Raw genomic sequence first — 19,514 nt, 5'->3', positions numbered from 1 at the left:
ATGCTTACCTTGAAGAACAAATTAATCTTCATAAAAAAAACATTTTCGATCCGATCACAAACACTTTGATCATTAAAAACCTACAGCAACCCAAATGGCCACCACCACAAGAGAATATTATGTATTCTCCTTAACAGATAAGAATAAGCAGGAGTGTCTGGGCTTTGCTATCTTTTGGGAGGGGTAAGAAATTTTGAGAGGAAAGGAAATTTTTCTCAGAGAAGGCTTCTAGGAAAATCACACTGACCCTCTATGTAGAAATAAAACCACTTTGAAAAAGAAGAAGAATAACATAAAAATAAAAACTCCCTTCCACGATTGATTGGGGAGAAAAAATAGGGGGAGAGAGATATAACTCCTTCCTAAATTATATTGAAAAAGTTTAATTTAATAAAAGTATTATATATATATGATAACCAACTTATCATATAATATATACTAACCTATATGTTATATCAAATATAACATATAAACTATAGCTTTTATATTGCATCAAATACAATATAACCTATAATTTGAATTCTCTCAGTCAATCATGATATTTAATATAAATCAAATTTATATTAAATTTAATTATATGAATCTAATCCATATAATTAGTGTTTGAATCATATTCAAATATTTAATTCCTTTCAAAATAAACTTTATATTATAATGTATCAAATATATTGTATTAATTATATTATATATAATTAATTTAAATTAATTATATCATATATAATCAATCTCTCAATTAATGAACAATTCAAAACTAATCCAAAATTAATTCTTAATAATCCCTGTTGAGCTACAAAGGGGACCTTATAGACTTGTGGATTGAAGCTTCAATGGCGCTTGGATAATTAATTAAACTTCTTAATTAAATTATCCAACATCCATTAACTGACGATCACTCTACTAAAGATTGACAATTACACTCTTCACACTACAGATATATTTCTATGTCCATTAGATATAACCAGTCAATAGCGTGATGACCCTTCACAAATTGCTCGTAAATACAGTTGGTTCAAAATTACCGTTTTGCCCTGTAGTTATATCTACCTCCTTAAGTACCACTGATCCCTCTAATGAACAATAAGTCATAGTCCCACGAGATTGTAGGTTAATTCTATTAAATATCAAATAAAATATCTAAGATTTTATTAAATAAATAAATCGTTTGTACATTGCAATTACAAACTATAGGACCCACGAGATTTAGGGCATCAACTCCAACATTTCTAAAGTTGCGAATGTGTTAAAAGATAATTTCACTAAAGGCGGTGCATCTGAGTTGGGTATTGAGTCTAATTTTAAAAAATCTATTCAAAATGTCGAGAATGTTAAGACTGAACCTTTAAATGTGCTGTCAAATATTATTGCATCTAGAGTAGTTAATAATTTTGAGGTTGTGGAAATGGATGATAATAATGAGAATTACGAATATAGAAATGATAAAAGTAACTCGAGTAAAGCTAGTTCTGAGAACGAAACTCAGGGTAATTTGTTTGATAAAGGTGGGGAGAGTGAAAATACTCCTAAGGAGGAATAAGCTAAGAAGAGCACCTCTAACTTTATTGATGATTCTTCTGATGAAAATGTGCCTAATAGTCAAGTGAAGCTAAAAGGTAAACAAAAGTATGTTAGTGAGGGTGTTGGTTTCTCGAAGCCAAGTGCTCAAAATGATGCTACTTCTGATTTTCAATGGGTTGATGAAGAAGAAAATGTATTTGAAAAAGATCTTCAGGATGTGCCTAATGAGGATGTCCAGAAAATTGAGATCAGAAGAGATTGAAAAAAAAGTGTTTCTTGTCATGCCATTAGATAATATATCTTTCCACTCTAAGGACAGTGCTAAGATGTGGAAATTTTTTGTTAATAGAATCGTAGTTGAAAGAGACCTTTCTGAACAAGCTCAAGGCTGTCTGGAAATTATGAGCTTACTTATGAAAGTCGATATTGTTTACACTATGCCGAATCTTGGGCCTTACTACCCTAATTTGGTTCATGAGTTTTATGTTAATCTTTCCAATCAGTTTAATAATGTAAGCAGCCCGAGCTACATAAAGGTTTATATGAAAGGTCATTGCTTTATCTTTTCAGCCTCTATCATTAACAAATTTATGAATCGCCAAGTAGCTGAAGATGTTACTGAGAAATGATCGTCTATGTCTGATCTGATTTTTGAACTTACAGGGGGTATCAAACGTGCTTGGCACAAAAAAGGCCAATTACCTTGCTTTGATCTCAGTGTGAAGTATGTGCTACTCCATAAGATAGGGATTGAGAATTGGTGCTCATCTTCCCATAAATTTTGTCTCTTTACTACATTGGCAAGCCTTCTATATCAGATTGGCATAGGGACAAAATTCAACTATGGTATCTTTATTCTTAATCAAATTAAATGTCACGTTAGGTCTCAAACCACCAAAGTTCTTTTATGTTTTCCTAGACTTATTTGTGGGATTCTACTCGCTAAAAATCCTAATTTTCTTCTGAACTCTGATGTCCCTTGACCTCTTCCCTCTACTCTGTCATTCAATTACAAATTGTATCAGGGAAAACATGTTCTTGACCCGGTTCACACTGATGTTCCCATACCTGAAAATGGTCAAATTAGGAAGTTTCTTCTCACACCATGTGGGAAAAAGGTGATGCATGTGCTAGCGAATGAACAAAAGATCTTGGTGTTTTTGGCTCATAATGTTTCTGCTCGTAAAACTGAGGTGGATGTTATGTTGAATTTACTGCATAGTGCTTTGGATAGTATTGATCATGGTGGAAGCTCTAGTGCACAGGATGACAATGTGGATGTTTGATGTTGTCTCTCTTGATCAAATCTCCTCCAGTCGTTTTTTTTAAGCTTGGAAAAAAACGGGAGTAACTAAGTAAAAAAAAAAACGAAGAAGAAGAAGAAAAAGAAGAATTTGTTGATATTTTTGTTGTGTATCTTTCACAATAACTGTGATTTGTCCTTCATGATGTTATGATATGTTTCAATGATATTGTTATCTTGTGTGTAAGTCTATGCTGATCAATTATGTTGTTTGTTTTATTAATGTTTTAAAATTTTTGAGAAATTTTGTTACGTAGTTAAAGATAATTACATATTTGCAATCATATATTCACTTTTTACACTTTGTATATGTACCCAAAAATCATGCATGATTTTTATTTCATATAATCTCTTAGGTGTTATTTTTTTATTTTTTCTTTTTATATTACTCTTGTGTGTTCTTCCTTATTTCTTTTTATTAACATGATTTTTAATTTCTCTAATCTGAGATTTCTTCTCCATTTTTTAATTGTGGTTGTAATTTTTCTCCTACAATTTTTAATCTTTTCTCTTCTAAATCCTTATTGAATCACGTGTTACTCTTCTCTTAACTTACCATGTTTTTTTATTCAACGAGTCCTTTTTCTCTTGATTCCTTGTAATTTTACTCTCTTTTTCGAACATCATCTGTTCTTCATAGTGATGGGTTTTAAAAGGAAGAAGAAACAATAATAAGATTTATATGTGTAATTGAAACCAAAGAAGAACATAATAATAATATGTTTACATAAAACATGCTTGGTGATTAGTAAATCTTCATTTTTTATGGTTCATTTTCTCAAATTCAGTATTATATCTAACAACAATCAACATGCGCTCAGTAACTTATGTTGAAGTAAAGTATGTTTGTTTCACTTTAAATTTACTATATCATCAATATATCTAATAATACTCAACTTTCCAAGTAAATAAGTAGTATATCTAACATCAATCAACATTTAGTCAATAACTCATTTGAGTAAAACATGTGTGTTTCATTTTATAAGTATGATATTCCAAGTTGTAGAAAATAACAAGATTTTTAAGTGGGTTTTATTGGGTTTTTTGAAAAATTTAAAGGCCCAATGGTATTATTGTAATTATTGAGCAGTGACAAACTTGTAATTATCCCTATCTTCTCCAAATTAGGGCATTTTCGTTTTGTCTTATTAGTTGAAGAAAAATTCAGCCGCCATAGGGTTTTTTGTAGAAGAAAGCTGCAGCCGTTCAAGGTCCACGAGCCGCCTGGGAGCATTTAAAGACCACGAGCCGCCGATGAGGAAATCCACGAGCCGCCTAAAGCAAAACGTCTGCCACTGCGCGAAGAAGGGAAGCGGTCGGACGTAGGACTGACGTGGGCGAGCGTCTGCGGCAGTTGCGTGGGTGACGGGCAGAAGATCAGATCGATCTGGGCGGTCCGGTTCCGAGCGAGTGGTCGGACAGTTCCGGTTCAGCGCAGGTTTGTTGTAGATCTAGGTTTGGTGGTTCGCCGGTCAGAGGCAGGTAGCACACTGTTTTAGGCTGGTTTGTAACGAGTTGTTCTCCGTTTTCAGAGGTGACGTTGTGTGCGGATCTCTCTCGGTATCAGTGGATATTAAAATTGTAGATTGGTAAATTCGTTGATTATCTGTAATTTGTAAATTCCTTTATTACTCATTAATAAATTAATTCATGTAGACCAAACTGGTTAAACCACTATATATCTTGGTGTTCTTTACTGCTTTCAATTTATTTCTGCTGATTGTTTGCATTCTCACACAAGTGTATCAATAGTGAATCAGATTAAGAAATTAGTGTACCAGACATCAATCAATAAACATTTGAACTAAGACAAATTCAATAAGTATTTATTTTGAAGTAAATTAATGTGTGTGTTTCATTTTATGAGTAGGATATTACAAGTATATCAATAGTAAATATGATTTAAGATATTAGTGTATTAGACATTAATCGATAAATATTTAAAGTAAGACAAAAATGTATCAACAGTATATATCTAACAACAACCAACATTCATTTATTGGCTAATTTTGATGTAAAATATGTGTCATTCTATTTTATAAGCATGATACTCTAAATGTATTAACAGTAATATAAGATACAATGTATCAGACATCAATCAGTAACTACTTGAAGTAAAATATAAGCATATCAACAATATATACATCTAACATCAATATTCAATATTTCAAGTGTATCATAAGCATATCTAATAACAATCGACACTCAATCAATATCTTATTTTGAAGTATAATAGATATAAGATCGATTGTCTCAGACATCAATCAGTAAATACATGAAGTTAAACATGAATGTATCAATAATATATCTAATATCAACCAACATTCCAAGTGTGATAACCATATTAAATGTTCAAGTACATTCAATATAGTCTATCAAATATCAATCAGGAGACCATATGTGCATGTTAGGGAGAGATTCTAAAATGATTAAAATCACTTTTTTCAACTTTAAAATCACTATAAAATATGTTTTTAATCCTGTAAAACTAATTTCGATGATATAAAAATTGTATTTAAAAGTGTAAAATATAATATTAAATTAATATTGTGTTATTAAAAACGTGTTTTAAAGTAATTTAAAAAATGAAAAAAGTGATTTTCATGATTTTGAAATCACTCCCAAACATGCACTAAATCTCAAGTTCATCAATCAACTAAGCTACCAAACACCAATCCAAAAAGCACGTTAATATATGAGTACATAGCAAATACATTAGTTTTTTTTAGTGCATCAACATACTAAATGCAATCTATCAACAAGCAACTAAAATTCAAATATATCATTAGGCAATCATACATCAATTAGCAAGCATGTTATAATTTCAAGTATATCAACATATTATCAGACATCAATTAACAAATATATTAAGATTTTGTGTAAAACAAAAACTATCATGCATGAATCAACAAACATATTAAAATTTTGAGTACATGAAAAAGGCTATCAAGCTATTACCAAGGACAATATTAATATTTCAAGGATATCAAAAGGTTATCCAGCATCAATCAATCTTTATTTTCAAGTTGACAATGAATTGAAAGGATAAAGGAGAGAAATTGACGGTGGATTGATGGACATAAATCAACGATTTTTAGGAATTATTTTACCTAAAAAATGATGCTTATTTGGAGGAAAATATTTTGGAGTTTTGTTAACCTTTATTTAGGCTAGGTCTTTTTTTTTTTTTTTTTGCTATATTTGCCCATGCATCAAAGTTGATGACACACATGCAATTTTCAATTTTGTTTAGTCATTCTTGCAACTGGGGAGAGTTTGTGAGATTTTGTGTGGTTAGCAATATTTTTTTTAAGCTTCTCAGATGTTCTAAGATGTGTCTCTATATTGTTGGTTTCAGAAAGAGGAATGTCTACGGTAACACCGATTTTGCAAGATACTTTCCTTAATGGTGGTTTCCTTTACTTCTTTATTTTAGGCTTTTTTTTTTTTTTTATGTTTAGCTCTTGATTGCTATAGAAGTTAGGGTTGCTCGATAGTTTCTGTTGCTCTTAAAAAGAGTTCTCTATCTTTTCAAAAAGAGTTAGTCATATTATTCTTTGTGAAAAGCTTGATCTGTGTATCTCGACCGCCAGTAATAGTGCATTGACGGTATCCTAGAATCCCATAAGTCATATCAATATCTATAGCGTCTATTCATTGATAGTTTTAAAATTTTGCTATATTTTGTAAATATTTTGTTTATTTTTCTCTATTTAAAATGGCCATATATATATATATATATTATATATTATTTTCATACATTATATAATTAAAATAAAATACTATCATTCATAATTAATTCTTTTAATGTTTTTAAACAAGATATTCAAATTTAAATTTGAATTAATATTTGTTTTATAAAAAAAATCTTAAATTATGATATATTATTTTGTTGAGAAAAATAACATATAAAAATAATATAAATTGTATTAATTTAAAAAGAAAATCAATTTGATAAAAGCAAATATTTTATATAAGTTCAAATTAATTATAAATTAATAAATAGTCGTAAGGGTATTTTTGGTACATTATGTAAATTTAAGACATTCTCGAGTAGAAATCATACGAAACAAACACCGTTATCAAAATATTCCCAAATATATGCAAAAATATTCGTACAAAACAAACATGGTAATCTAAAGATGCCGAAAATCTATAATTCCACGTATCTATAATTTCGGGCATTTAAGAATTCAGTTATCTAATTCTCAAGAAACAAACGGACCCTTACAGATGACATTTTAAAAATGAGAGTATGCCTTTTTTTTTTTTTGTCATTCCTTTTTGTCTTTATGTATATGTTCACTCATCTTTATGTGCATTATAGAATTAAATAAATAATGTCGACCATATATATCACCCCTTTTTGGTTTATATCATAGTTGTTATTAATTATTAACTTTATAGCAAGATACTCAAACTCAGATTTTTCTAATAATATTTATCTTATAAAAATTATTAAATTATTAACTATTACTTTGTTGAGAAAAATAATAACATATAAAAATATTATAAATTGTATTAATTTGAAAAGAAATTCAAATGGATAAAAATAAATATATTATATAAGTTCAAATTATAATTAACTATAACTTAATAAATAGTTGTAAGGATATTTTTGGAACATTGTATAAATTTAAGACATTTCCAAAGAGAAATTTAATGAAATATTCCTATAAACCAAATATGGTTATTTAAGATATTAGACGTTTATAATTTTGAACATCTATAATTTGAACATCTAAAGATTTCAGTTATTTACCTTCTCAGAAAACAAACAGCCGCTAATAAGTTTTATTTCTTCTCTTTTTTATCCATAGAAAAATGTGGAATTTTTTAAAGAATGTTTTCAAGTACCTTTAATAGAATATATATATATATTAAGGTTTTGAGTGTTTGTTGATAAATTTATATCTTTTTCAAGGTCTTTAATAATCTCGATATTAAGTGGATACTATATTCAAATACATTTGATAAAAATCAATATGTTTTTTTAAAAAATTTTAATATATTTTATTAGTGTATATTTTTTAAAACGTGTTTAATAACTTTGGATAGAAAATGCATATTTTTTAAAAAAAATAAATTAAAAAAATATATATTTTTTACGTGATTTGATAAATATATATCTTAACTTCTCAAATGATAAAGAGTAGATATGATATTTCAAAGTTTTCTTCAACACCTCCAATATATATATTTGAATTGATTTTAATAACCCATATTTATTTTCAAAGGGTTTTTCAATATTTCCCACTATAAGGGTTTGGTTTCTTTGAAAATTAAAATCCTTTGATAAAAAAAAAATGATCGAAATAGGTTAAATTTTTTCTATATATGCTTCAAAGTTCTAACTTAAGAGTTGTAACAATATATTAGAGTAGAGTTGTTTGACTGATCTTCCTATTTCCTTAATTGGATCCTGTAGTACAAATTATAATTTTATGAGTAAATATATAAAAAAAAATATGAAAATTTCAGAATTAAAGCAAAATACATGAATGACACGGGAATTTCTTTTGTGTTAATCTTAAAATGTCTTGAACAGTTTTTATAATCATACGTAATTAATTCATCAAATTTAAAATTGTCGGGATCGATTTCATAATTTTGAAATCTCTAGATTTTCAGCATGAATTCATTTCATCTTTCCTTTTGTGTGATCTAGAATGCACTTAACAACTTATTTTCATTCAAAATTTTAACATCAATTCACTTCCTCTTTCCACGAGATATTTAGCATAAGTCTTTGGTTCTAAAATTTGAAAATTCTCCAAATTGGATCTAAACTATCTTCAAATTTGGATTTAAATTTTCAAATATCATATTATCTTACTTTTTCAATTTATTTTTAAATCTGACCTTTTATACTTATCTTCTTTTTTTAAAAGTTAGTTTTTCATTTACATGCTATTTTTTTATATATATTTTATTATTTAGATATGTGTTTTTGCTAGGGGTGGAAACGGTTTGGTTTGGTGGTCAAATCAAATTGAACCGAATTTTTCAAAATATGAAACCGAATTGAACCGATTTATTGGTTCAAACCGAACCAACTGAACCACATGGTTCGGTTTCAAATTCGGTTTTGGCATTTTTAAAAAATCCACGTTATATTCTTTTTTAATTAAAAACGGTTCGATTCAGTTCGGTTTTAAATTCGATTTTGTTCTTTAAATTAAAAACGGTTTGGTTTTACTCTTTTTTTAAAATATACAAATAAATAAATATATATATTAGTTAAAAACGATTCAATTCGGTTTCAAATTCGGTTTTCGAAAGTGAAACCGAACTGAACCGAATTAATTCGGTTTCAAAATTTCTTCAAACCGGATCGAACCATATTTTTCGGTTTCACTGAGTTTTTGTCGATTCGGTTCGGTTTTAGAAATGGTTCGGTTTTTACGGTTTGAATGACCACTCCTAGTTTTTGCTAACCCTTTCATACTATTTCTAATTTATTTTAGGGACAGTTACAAATATAGACATTAAATTAAAAGTATTAGCAGATATAACATCATAATATATAAAAAAAATTACAAATATGACCAAATTTAAATAGTCTATCAGTGATAGACTATATCACTAGTAAGAGTCTATCAACGATGATAGACTTGACTATATTTGTAATTTTTTTTTAAATGTTGGTTATTATTCTTAAAAATACTACCAATTGCAATTACCCATTTATATTATCATTACGTTTATTATAATTTGGTTTAAACATTTCTCGGCTATTTTAATTTTAGGAGCTTCAAGTTGACTTAGAATCCCTAATGCATGTGTATCATGAGTTTGTTTACTGAAGGTTTGGATACTCTCACTGCCTGATTCTTCATTTTATCTTATCAAGGTTCTAGAAATCGATCGATTTCATTATGGTTTAGGTGGAAGCCCTTTGGAGTTTATCATCAGGTAGCTGGAGAATGGAAGGATGTTCAATTTTGGGGTTTATCGAAGGCGTAGATAGAGCATTCAAGGGTTATTCATTCAAAAATGAAAGTGATCGAAAAGAATAAGGACTCTTGGTTTGGGGAAGATAAACGACATTGCAGTGGGTTTTTCAGATTTTCGAATCAAATTGTCATGTATTGATTATTTTAGGTTGTTTTAATTGAGGTGTATTTAAGAAACTTTCAGAATGAGGGTTAGGATAATTGCAATGAGTATCATTTTTAGGACTAAAAATTAAGTATATAGCAATATTTTTTAGAATTGCAAATATGGCAAAATTGATAAGTGATAGATTCAATCAATAATAGACTCCGGTCGATAATATAGTCTATCACTATACATTCCAAGAGCTAAAATTTAATTTTGTTATATCTTTTGTATTGTGTTATATTTGTTAATACTTGGTCTAATTGTTATATTTGTAACTATCTTTATCTCATTAGTAAGATTGGGGTAGTTAGGACATTTGTTAATTAGTAGTTGTTTCTTAATTCTTTTTGCTAATTTTCCAAATGAAATGTTAAATCAATTATATTCCCCTCCGAAATTAATGCACGCCAAGGTGAGGTCAACCTCTTCTAGCTAAGGCTTAAATGGAGTTGGCCCAAAGCACAAATCTTTTTCAAATAAATTATTGCATGTGGGAAAATAAAGGGAAATTAGGTCCTATACCATAAATTACACTTTCATTTGGAAATATAGCAAACCAATATAGCAAAATGCATGGGACGCACGTGAATTCATTTTCTGTTGAATCAATTATATTCCCCCCCTCCGAAGCTATCTTGAAATATCTTTAATAACTTTTTTTTTTAACTGTATTGTAATTAATCTAGCAGCTTCATTAATTATATTGTAATTAACTTATCAAATTCATAATTTGGGATCTATCAAGTATTCGATGCAGAACTCCAAGCGATGTTTGCTAGGCATGGAGTTGAACAAAAAGTGTCCTAAGACAACTTAAGAGGTTGAGAAAATGAGATGGATCCCCTATTCATCGACAATTGGCAACCTGATATATGCGATGTTATGTACTAAACCTGATACCAACTATGTGGTGAGAATAGTCAGTAGATATCAGTCTAATCCAGGATATCATCACACCGTCATTAAGATTATCCTCAAGTATCTACAAAGAACGAGAGACTACATGCTTGTGTATGGTTCTAAGGATCTCATACTTACAGGATACACCCAAGCAATAGTGCATTGCTAACTCTACCATGGAGGCTAAGTATGTAGCGGCTTGTGAAGTTGCTAAAGAAGCTGTTTGGCTCAGTAAGTTTCTAACTGATCTGGAAGTTGTTTCAAACATGTTGAAGCCTATCACACTTTATTGTGATAATAGTGGTGCCATGGCTAATTCCCGAGAGCCTTGGAGTCACAAACGCGGGAAGCATATGGAGTGGAAGTATCATCTCATTCGAGAAATTGTGCATCGAGGAGACATGATCATCACGCAGATAGCTTCGGAGCACGACGTTGCTGATCCATTTACAAAGGCCCTCACGGCTAAGATGTTTGAGGGTTACCATGGGTCTATAGGAAAGGCCACATTTAGACTAGGGCATATCAAGTAGGAGATATGTACTAGGCAGTTTATACCCTAGTTTTATTGTTTGTGTACTTTGTACTTAGTATGACTTTTGACTTTTACATTATACACCCCAATAGCTTTAGGGAAAGTGAGAGATTGTTGGGGTTGATGTCCTAAATCTCGTAGGGTCTTATAGTTTTTAATTGTAATGTACAAACATTTAATTTATGTAATAAAATATTTGATGTTTTAGTTCAAAATTAGTTGCATTAACCACAAAACAATAAATTAACATCCAAGGTTATCTTTGTAGCTTAAACATGTATGTAGTGACATACAGGTGGATCATGTTTAAGTGATAACCTAAATGGTCTATAGTTGATGGATAAGGTTGGATACCTTATCCTGGTGACACTACAACTATGGCCCGCTTTGTAGATGTTACAATTGTTGTAAAGTGCTACAAATGATCTAATCCTCGTCATTCATATGGAGATATGTGAGCGGGAATATTCTATACAAATGAGTTTGTATAATACTAGACCACGAAATATTTAGGTCTCATTATATAACGCGTAACATGACCTAAATCCTGAGTGAGTTTTGAACTCCTGCCTATGAAGGCGGTCCTTTGATTTGTATGGGTGAGAGTGGCCAGATCGTCGACTCAACAAGCCTACCATTCTGGGGATTCGTCTGTTTGGGAAGCTCGGAACACAACTACATAAGAAAGAATTTACTCCTTCCCCAATGTCGAGGCAAGTAGATACATTACTCCCTTAAGGGCTAATTCTGGGGCTTGAACAATGTAGCGCCACACCTTCTCCTGGCCCAAGAGGGGTTTGGTCATAGTTGGACTATGATTTATTGTTCATTAGAGGGATCAGCGGTACTTAAGGAGTTAGATGTAACTAGAGGAAAATTGATATTTTTGGCCCAATTGTACTTACAAGTAATTTATGAAGAGTCGTCGTACTATTAATTGGTTATATCCAATGGACACATAAATATATCTGTAGTGCGAAGAGTGCAGCTGTTGATTGGTTTAAAAATCTTTTTGGGAGGGAGTTGTAACTCCCTTCCCTTCTTTTCTCTTTAAAACGTGGTAGCGAGGAAGTAAAAAGATGTGATTCTTCCTTTTCCTGGTGTAGTTTTTCATAAGAGAGAGAGACACAGAAAAGATGTATGTGAATTGTTGAATATCCTCTCTTCCTCTCAATACTCTAAAAAACCATCTCTTCCAAAATAGCTAGAGCTCACAAAACTCCTGGATTCTCATCCAGAGAATACAGAAGAAACATTCGTGATGGTGTCCTCACTGACGGTTAGAGGGTTCGAGATTGTTCATGACAAGATTCGAAGAAGGAATTTCGTGACGAAAAGTTCTTCAAGGATATAGTTTCTTAAACCCCTTTTCTACTTTTTTTGTTTTAAATCATGTTGCAATTATTTTTTAAATGTATAATCTGTTTGTTTTTGCTATAAAATTTATGTTTTGTAAATTTTGGGTATTTTGTCTTATCCCATGCTTCTGCTCAAGAAACTTCAATGGTTCCTTCAATTAGTATCAGAGCCAGGTTTGTGGCCTAATTTTTTTCCAAAATTACAGTTTAATTTTACAGTGTTCTGGTGAGATTTTTCATTATGTGATTCATGTGATGAATGTTCTATGGAATGTATGGTTTTTTTATTATTGGATGTTTTCAAGATTGGATTGTATAAATTTATCACTTTCTTTTTTACAAATTGGTTTGTAAGGGTCCTTGTTTTGGGGCGTTTAATTGCAATCGAGTCTATGTTTTAAGTTTTGAGTCGCTCATGTTGTTTCCGGTGTGTTTTTTGAAGAAAACGAAATCCACTTTGCAAGAACAAGAAAGTTCATTCGTTCGTTGTTAGGCAATGCTTGTTATGCGATGACACATTGTGTGAGGTGCTATATGTTGGGGTTGATGCCTAAATCTCGTAGGGATCTATAATTTGTAATTATAATGTACAAACATTTTATTTATATAACAAAGTATTTGATTTTTTATTTCAAAATTAGTTGCATTAACCACAAACCAATAAACTAACATCCAAAGCTTATTTTGTAGATTAAATATGTATGTAGAGATATACGGGTGGATCAAGTGATAACATAAATGGTCTACAGTAGATGGATAAGGAGTTTTGTATAAGACTGGACCACGGAATGTTTAGTCTCATTATATAACGTCATTTATAATAGAGACTTACATTTCACCAGAATGACCATAGGTAACAAGACATGAATCCTGGGTGAGTTATGAACTCATGCCTATGAAAGCAGTCCTTTGATTTGTATGGGTGAGAGTGGACAGATCTCCGACTCAATAAGCCTACCATTTTAGGGATTTTTTTTATTGGAGAGTTGTGAACATAGCTATATAAGAAGGAATTCACTTCTTCCCCGAGGTCGGTGTAAGTAGATAAATTTCTCCCTTAAGGGATGATTTGGGGACTTGAACAATGTGATGCTACACCCTCTTCTGGCCTAAGAAGAGTTTGACCATAGTTGGACTATGATTTATTGTTCATTAGAGGGATCAATGATACTTAAGGAGTTAGATATAACTACAAGAACAAAACGATAATTTTAACCTAGCTATACTTACGAGCAATTTGTGAAGGGTCGTGGTACTATTGATTGGTTATATCCAATGGACATAAAAATATATTTGTAGTGCGAAGAATGCAGCTGATGGTCTTTAGTGGAGTGCCCGTCAGTTAACGCATGGTGAATAAATAAAATTAAAGAGTGTAGCGAGTGGTCTTTAGTGGAATGCCCTTTAGTTAACAGATGGTGAATAAATTAAATTAAAGAGTTTAATTAATTATTCACGTATCATTGGAGCTTCAAGCTATAAGTCCATGAGGTTCCCTTGGTAGCTCAATAGGACTAAATGAGAATCAGTATTTGAATTAATTTGAATTGTTCAAATTAATTGAGGGAATTGATTATATGGTATAGTTAAGTTATATGTGATATAATTATTATAATGTATTTGATACATTATATTATTCAAGAGAGGAAGAAAATATTTGAATATGATTCAAATATTGATTATATGAATTGGATTCATAATCGTTAAATTTAATATAAATGTGATTTATATTAAATACAATATGTAGAGAAAAGAAACTATAGGTTATATTGTATATGATACAATATTAAAACTATAGGTTATATGTTATATTTGATATAACATATAATTTAATAAATCCCCCCTTTCTCTCCACCTATGTAAGTAGGTGATTTTTGGATTTTGATAATCTTTTACCTATGAGAGAAAAGAGAAAAGAAGTAGAACGTTGTTTTACAGAGAAAGGTTCTTTGAATTTCTCTCCTCTCTCTTTATCAAAAACTTTCATTCTCGCTTCGCTCAATCCAAATTAGCCAAAGCCCACCACTCCTAGGTTCTCTACCTGAGAATACCAAGGTCTACAATTGGTAGTGTCCCAATTGGCCTTTTTTGGGTTTGTTCATGATTTGTAGATCGAGAGATTTCTTTATTTTCTTGAAGAAGGTCCTCAAAGGTAAAGTTTCATGAAACCCTAAACTTTTTATTGTTGAGTATGTTGTAGTTAATTTTTATAATTGCATAATCTATTTGTTCATTTCTATAAACATGAGATTTGGGACGTTCCCGCTTCCGCTCAAGGGCCCTTCACTGTGGGATCCTTCACTATGTGATAGCACTATGCGATCGTGGCTATGTAATAGCGCTATGCAATCGTGGCTATGGGATAGCCCTATGTGATCGTGGCTATGCAATAGCACTATGCGATCATCGCTATGCGATAGCTTTGTGCTATATGATGGCATTGGATGATCGTTGCTATGCGATAGCACTATACATCATGGCTTGGTGATTGGATGTTTGCTGCTATGTGATGGATGTGGGCGATCATTGCTAAGCAGTTCGGATCGAGCGGTTCAAGACCCGATTCACTTGTTTCGAATCGGATGGATTTTTATTTATAATAATTAGATTTAAATTTCCTTTTAGGTGTCCAATCTCGGTCCGTTAATTGCTTTTAAATTATGCATGTGATGTATGATTATTTTATCACTGTATGTCATATTGTATGTCATGTAGTATAAAATTCCACCATAGGTTATGCATTTAATTATATGCATCATTTATATTATAGTTGTTATAATATATTTTGAGATGCATGTTTTAATGTTAATAGCATGCTCATGCATCATATAGAATAAATGTTATAATATATGCATGCATGCATTAATAACATATACATACATCATTTATTTTATAAGAGTTATAATATATAGTATGAATGTATGTTTAAAGTATGTTATTAATAATTTCATTACTATAGTATATAATTGCTATGTATGTTAGTAATGAAATGAAATTGCATGTAGCATATCACTACTTTACGATAATTTATAATTGTTATAAAATTACCTAAGTTTTCTTTACATGCAATGAATGGTTCTAATTTATTTCTTTTGCTTATAATTATTAAACAAAATGAAATTAGAAATTAAAATCAATAATACAGAGTTGCATACAAACCTTAGGTTAAAATCATCTTTTAAAATTGTTCTAAGACATGATTCAGATAGACCTAAGATCACTTTTCTAATAAGATTAGAAATATAAGTTAAATATTTTAATTGGTTTAATAGGATTAAATTGATTCTTAATAAAACATTAACTATGTAACAAATGTATCTATAAGGGACCTTTTGTCAAAGGTGAGTTCTGTCTAGGCTGGGTATTTATGTTGACGGAAACGTAACACTCCTACCTGGGAACTTACCTGGAAAGGTGAATTAGATAGATTTGTTATATGCATGCAAGTTTGATTAAAGTTTGTTAAAGAGTTTAACATATCTTAATCAAAATTGTTTAACTATCCAAAGGAAGTGTTGTTTTTGGGCAAATTAAACAATCACATAGATAAAATTAGTGGTCGAATTTTGCTAAGTTAATTAACCTAGGTAAAATGCTCAGTGGGGGGCAAATGTGTATATGATATTTCATTTCATTCTCTTTATGTTTCTCCTTAAAGTTCACACCGTGAGGTCTATACTTAGGCTCGAGACACTATGGGTGTCCCCCTATGGGTGGCATTTATATAAATCAATATCAAGGTGAATGGAGAGAGTGTTTATAGTAAGTAGGAGTGAGACGTGTGACAATTTATCCCTCAATCTCTCTCATTAGTTTTTATGGTTTCGGCAAATTTATTTCACAATGAATTCTGCGACCTTAAATCTACTCATCACTGATAAATTAAAGGGCGAAAACTACACTTCATGGAAAAACATGATCAACACAATACTTATAATCGATGACCTTCATTTTGTCCTTATGGAGGACTGCCCTCCCATTCCAGCTCCAAATGCTACTCAAAATGTTCAAGAAGCATACGAGCTTTGGACACGGACAAATGAAAAGGCTCGAGTGTATATCTTGGCGAGTCTTTCCGAAGTCTTGGCCAAGAAACATGAGCCCCATGCTCACATCAGTGAGATCATGGAGTCCCTAAGGAGAATGTTCGAACTACCGTCCGCACAGCTTAGGCATGTCATTCTCAAACACATCTCCAATGTCGTATGCAATGCTGAAAGTTTCCTACACCTCTGTAGCAATGTTGTTTTGAACAGAATTGACTACAACCTGACCACCTTACTCAATGAACTATAGACCTTCCAGTCCTTGATGAAATTAAAGGGACAGAAGGATGAAGCAAATGTTGCTTCATCGTCTAAGAAGTTTCACAGAGGTTCGACCTCTGGGACAAACTCTATACTTTCTTCCTCTGGAACCAAAAAGTGGAAGAAAAAGAAAGGTGAAAATGGCAAAGCTAACCTACCAGTTGCTACCCAAAAGAAAGTTAATTTTGCAAAGAGAATCTATTTCCATTGTAACCAGGAGGGACATTGGAAGAGGAATTATACCCAATACTTGGTGGAAAAGAAGAAGGCCAAGCAAGGTAAATTTGATTTACTTATTTTGGAAACTTGTTTAATGGAGAATGATGATTCTTCCTGGATTATAGATTCTAGCACCACTAACTACGTTTGTTCTTCATTTCAGGAAATTAGTTCTTGGTAGCAACTTGATGATGACGATGCGGGTTGGAACTTGACATGTTGTCCCGGTTGTGGCAGTGGGAGATCTCTAGTTGACTTTACAGAATAAATTCATTTTAGTAGAAAATGTGTATGTAGTTTCTGGTTTAAAAAGGAACCTAATTTCTGTAAAATGTTTATTAGAACAATCGTATTGTATCAATTTTCATGTAAATAATGTATTTATTTCCAAAAAATGGTGTTGATATTTGTTTTGCAAAACTGGAAAACAACATTTTTGTGCTAAAACTGTTAGCATCTAAAGCCCTCCCATAATGCTGAAATGTTTAAAACTGCAATAACTCAACATAAAAAACTTAAAATTTCTCCTAAAGAAAATGTCCAACTTTGGCACCTAAGATTAGGACAAATCAATCTTGAAAGATTGGTGAAGAATAAACTTCTAAGCTAGTTAGAAAAGAATTCTTTACCTATGTTTGAGTCATGCCTTGAAGGAATAATGACTAAAAGACCCTTTACTGGAAAAGGTCACAGGGCCAACGAACCTCTAGAGTTGGTACATTCAGACCTATGTGGTCCGATTAATGTTAAAGCAAAGGGAGGTTTTGAATATTTCATCACTTTAACTGATGATTATTCAAGGTATGCATATTTATTGTAACATAAGTCTGAATCTTTTGAAAAGTTCAAGGAATTCAAGGCTGAAGTTGAAAATGCATTAAATAAAACTATTAAGAAATTTCGATTTGATCGAGGTGGAGAGTTTATGGATCTGACATTCCAAAACTATTTGATAGAACATGAAATTGTATCCCAACTCTCAGCACCTGGTAAAAATGGTGAATCAGACAGGAGAAATAGAACTCTGTTGGACATGGTTTGGTCTATGAAGTAGAGACTACAACGTATACTATAAAATTAATTCAATAATCAACTTTTCTAATAAAATTAATAACAAATAATTAATTAAATAATTTAATTAATTCTATTAATTTAATATCAAATATTAAAATAATTTGTCACTAATTCCATTACCATGAATCCCTATTCATAAATTAATATTTAAATCATATTTATATATTAATTAATTCTCCAATTATGTTTAATTCCAAAATTAAACGTGTAATTATATCACATATAATTATTAATTTCCTTAATTCAAATTTGAACATTTCAAATCAACTTATCACGCTATTCTAAGGCTAATCCTTTGTGAGCTAGTAAGGGACCTAATGGACCTACAGATCATGGGCTCCAATCTGAGATTAATTGGATAAACTCTTTACACCGAATTAACCCTCATTTGTAATTACTGGCTCACTCCACTAAAGCTCAGTAGTTGCACTCCCTTCACTGTAGATATATTGTGTCAACTCGATATAACTATAATTAGTAAGTTAACCCTTCACAGGTTGTTCGTAATAACGGTTGGGTCAAGAGGGTGTTTTACCCCTAAGATTACCTCTTATTCCTTAAGTCCCACTGATTCTCTAATGATTCATACAGAGGTAGAGAGGATTATTGAGCTGTGATGATGAGTGAATTTCATCCTGCAAGACTACGTCTCCAGCTATCTACTTGATCTTACCTCTAAAATGGGATGCTTATTAAGTGGCGATGATGAGCCACTCTTACCTTTGTAGATTAAAGGATAATCCTGAATAAACAGGAGTTCATAGTTAGCTCAAGATTGAGATTGAATTGCCTTAGGTCATCGACTTGAAATAGTCAATTTTAGCAATAAACGACATTATAAAAAAGAGTGACTATTTTGTAGTCCAGTCTTATGTAAATATCTTTTGCATAGGATGCCCCCATTCACATGTCTCTACATGAATGATTTCAAGATCACATCGTTCAAATATAAAACAAGTTGCATCCATAGTGTCCCTAGGATAAAGTACCCAACCCAATCCTTATACTTATAGACCATTTTGGCTATATCCTTAAACTTGATCCACTTTTATGTCTCTACATAAAGTTTGAGTATTCATGTTATAGCCATGGGTTCATTAGTTTATTGGATTTAGAAATATATAAATGCAATTTACATGTTCAATAAGAACTTTATTGAATAAACCTCAATAATAACTTTATTGAAGATAGAATATATT

At 31.1% G+C, this 19,514-nt stretch overlaps 1 protein-coding gene across 1 annotated transcript; it reads left to right on the top strand.

The window, feature by feature from the left end:
* The first annotated feature begins 16,558 nt into the window (after window positions 1-16,558).
* Window positions 16,559-17,456, top strand: LOC120078009. Its single transcript, XM_039032181.1, has 4 exons — window positions 16,559-16,918; window positions 17,012-17,156; window positions 17,240-17,300; window positions 17,405-17,456. The coding sequence occupies exons 1-4, from the start codon at window positions 16,559-16,561 to the stop codon at window positions 17,454-17,456; spliced, it is 618 nt and encodes a 205-aa protein (XP_038888109.1).
* Window positions 17,457-19,514: the final 2,058 nt, after the last annotated feature.

Source organism: Benincasa hispida, chromosome 5 (assembly GCF_009727055.1).
Source record: "Benincasa hispida cultivar B227 chromosome 5, ASM972705v1, whole genome shotgun sequence".
NCBI lineage: Eukaryota > Viridiplantae > Streptophyta > Magnoliopsida > Cucurbitales > Cucurbitaceae > Benincasa > Benincasa hispida.
This window is presented reverse-complemented; position numbering and strand designations above follow the sequence as displayed.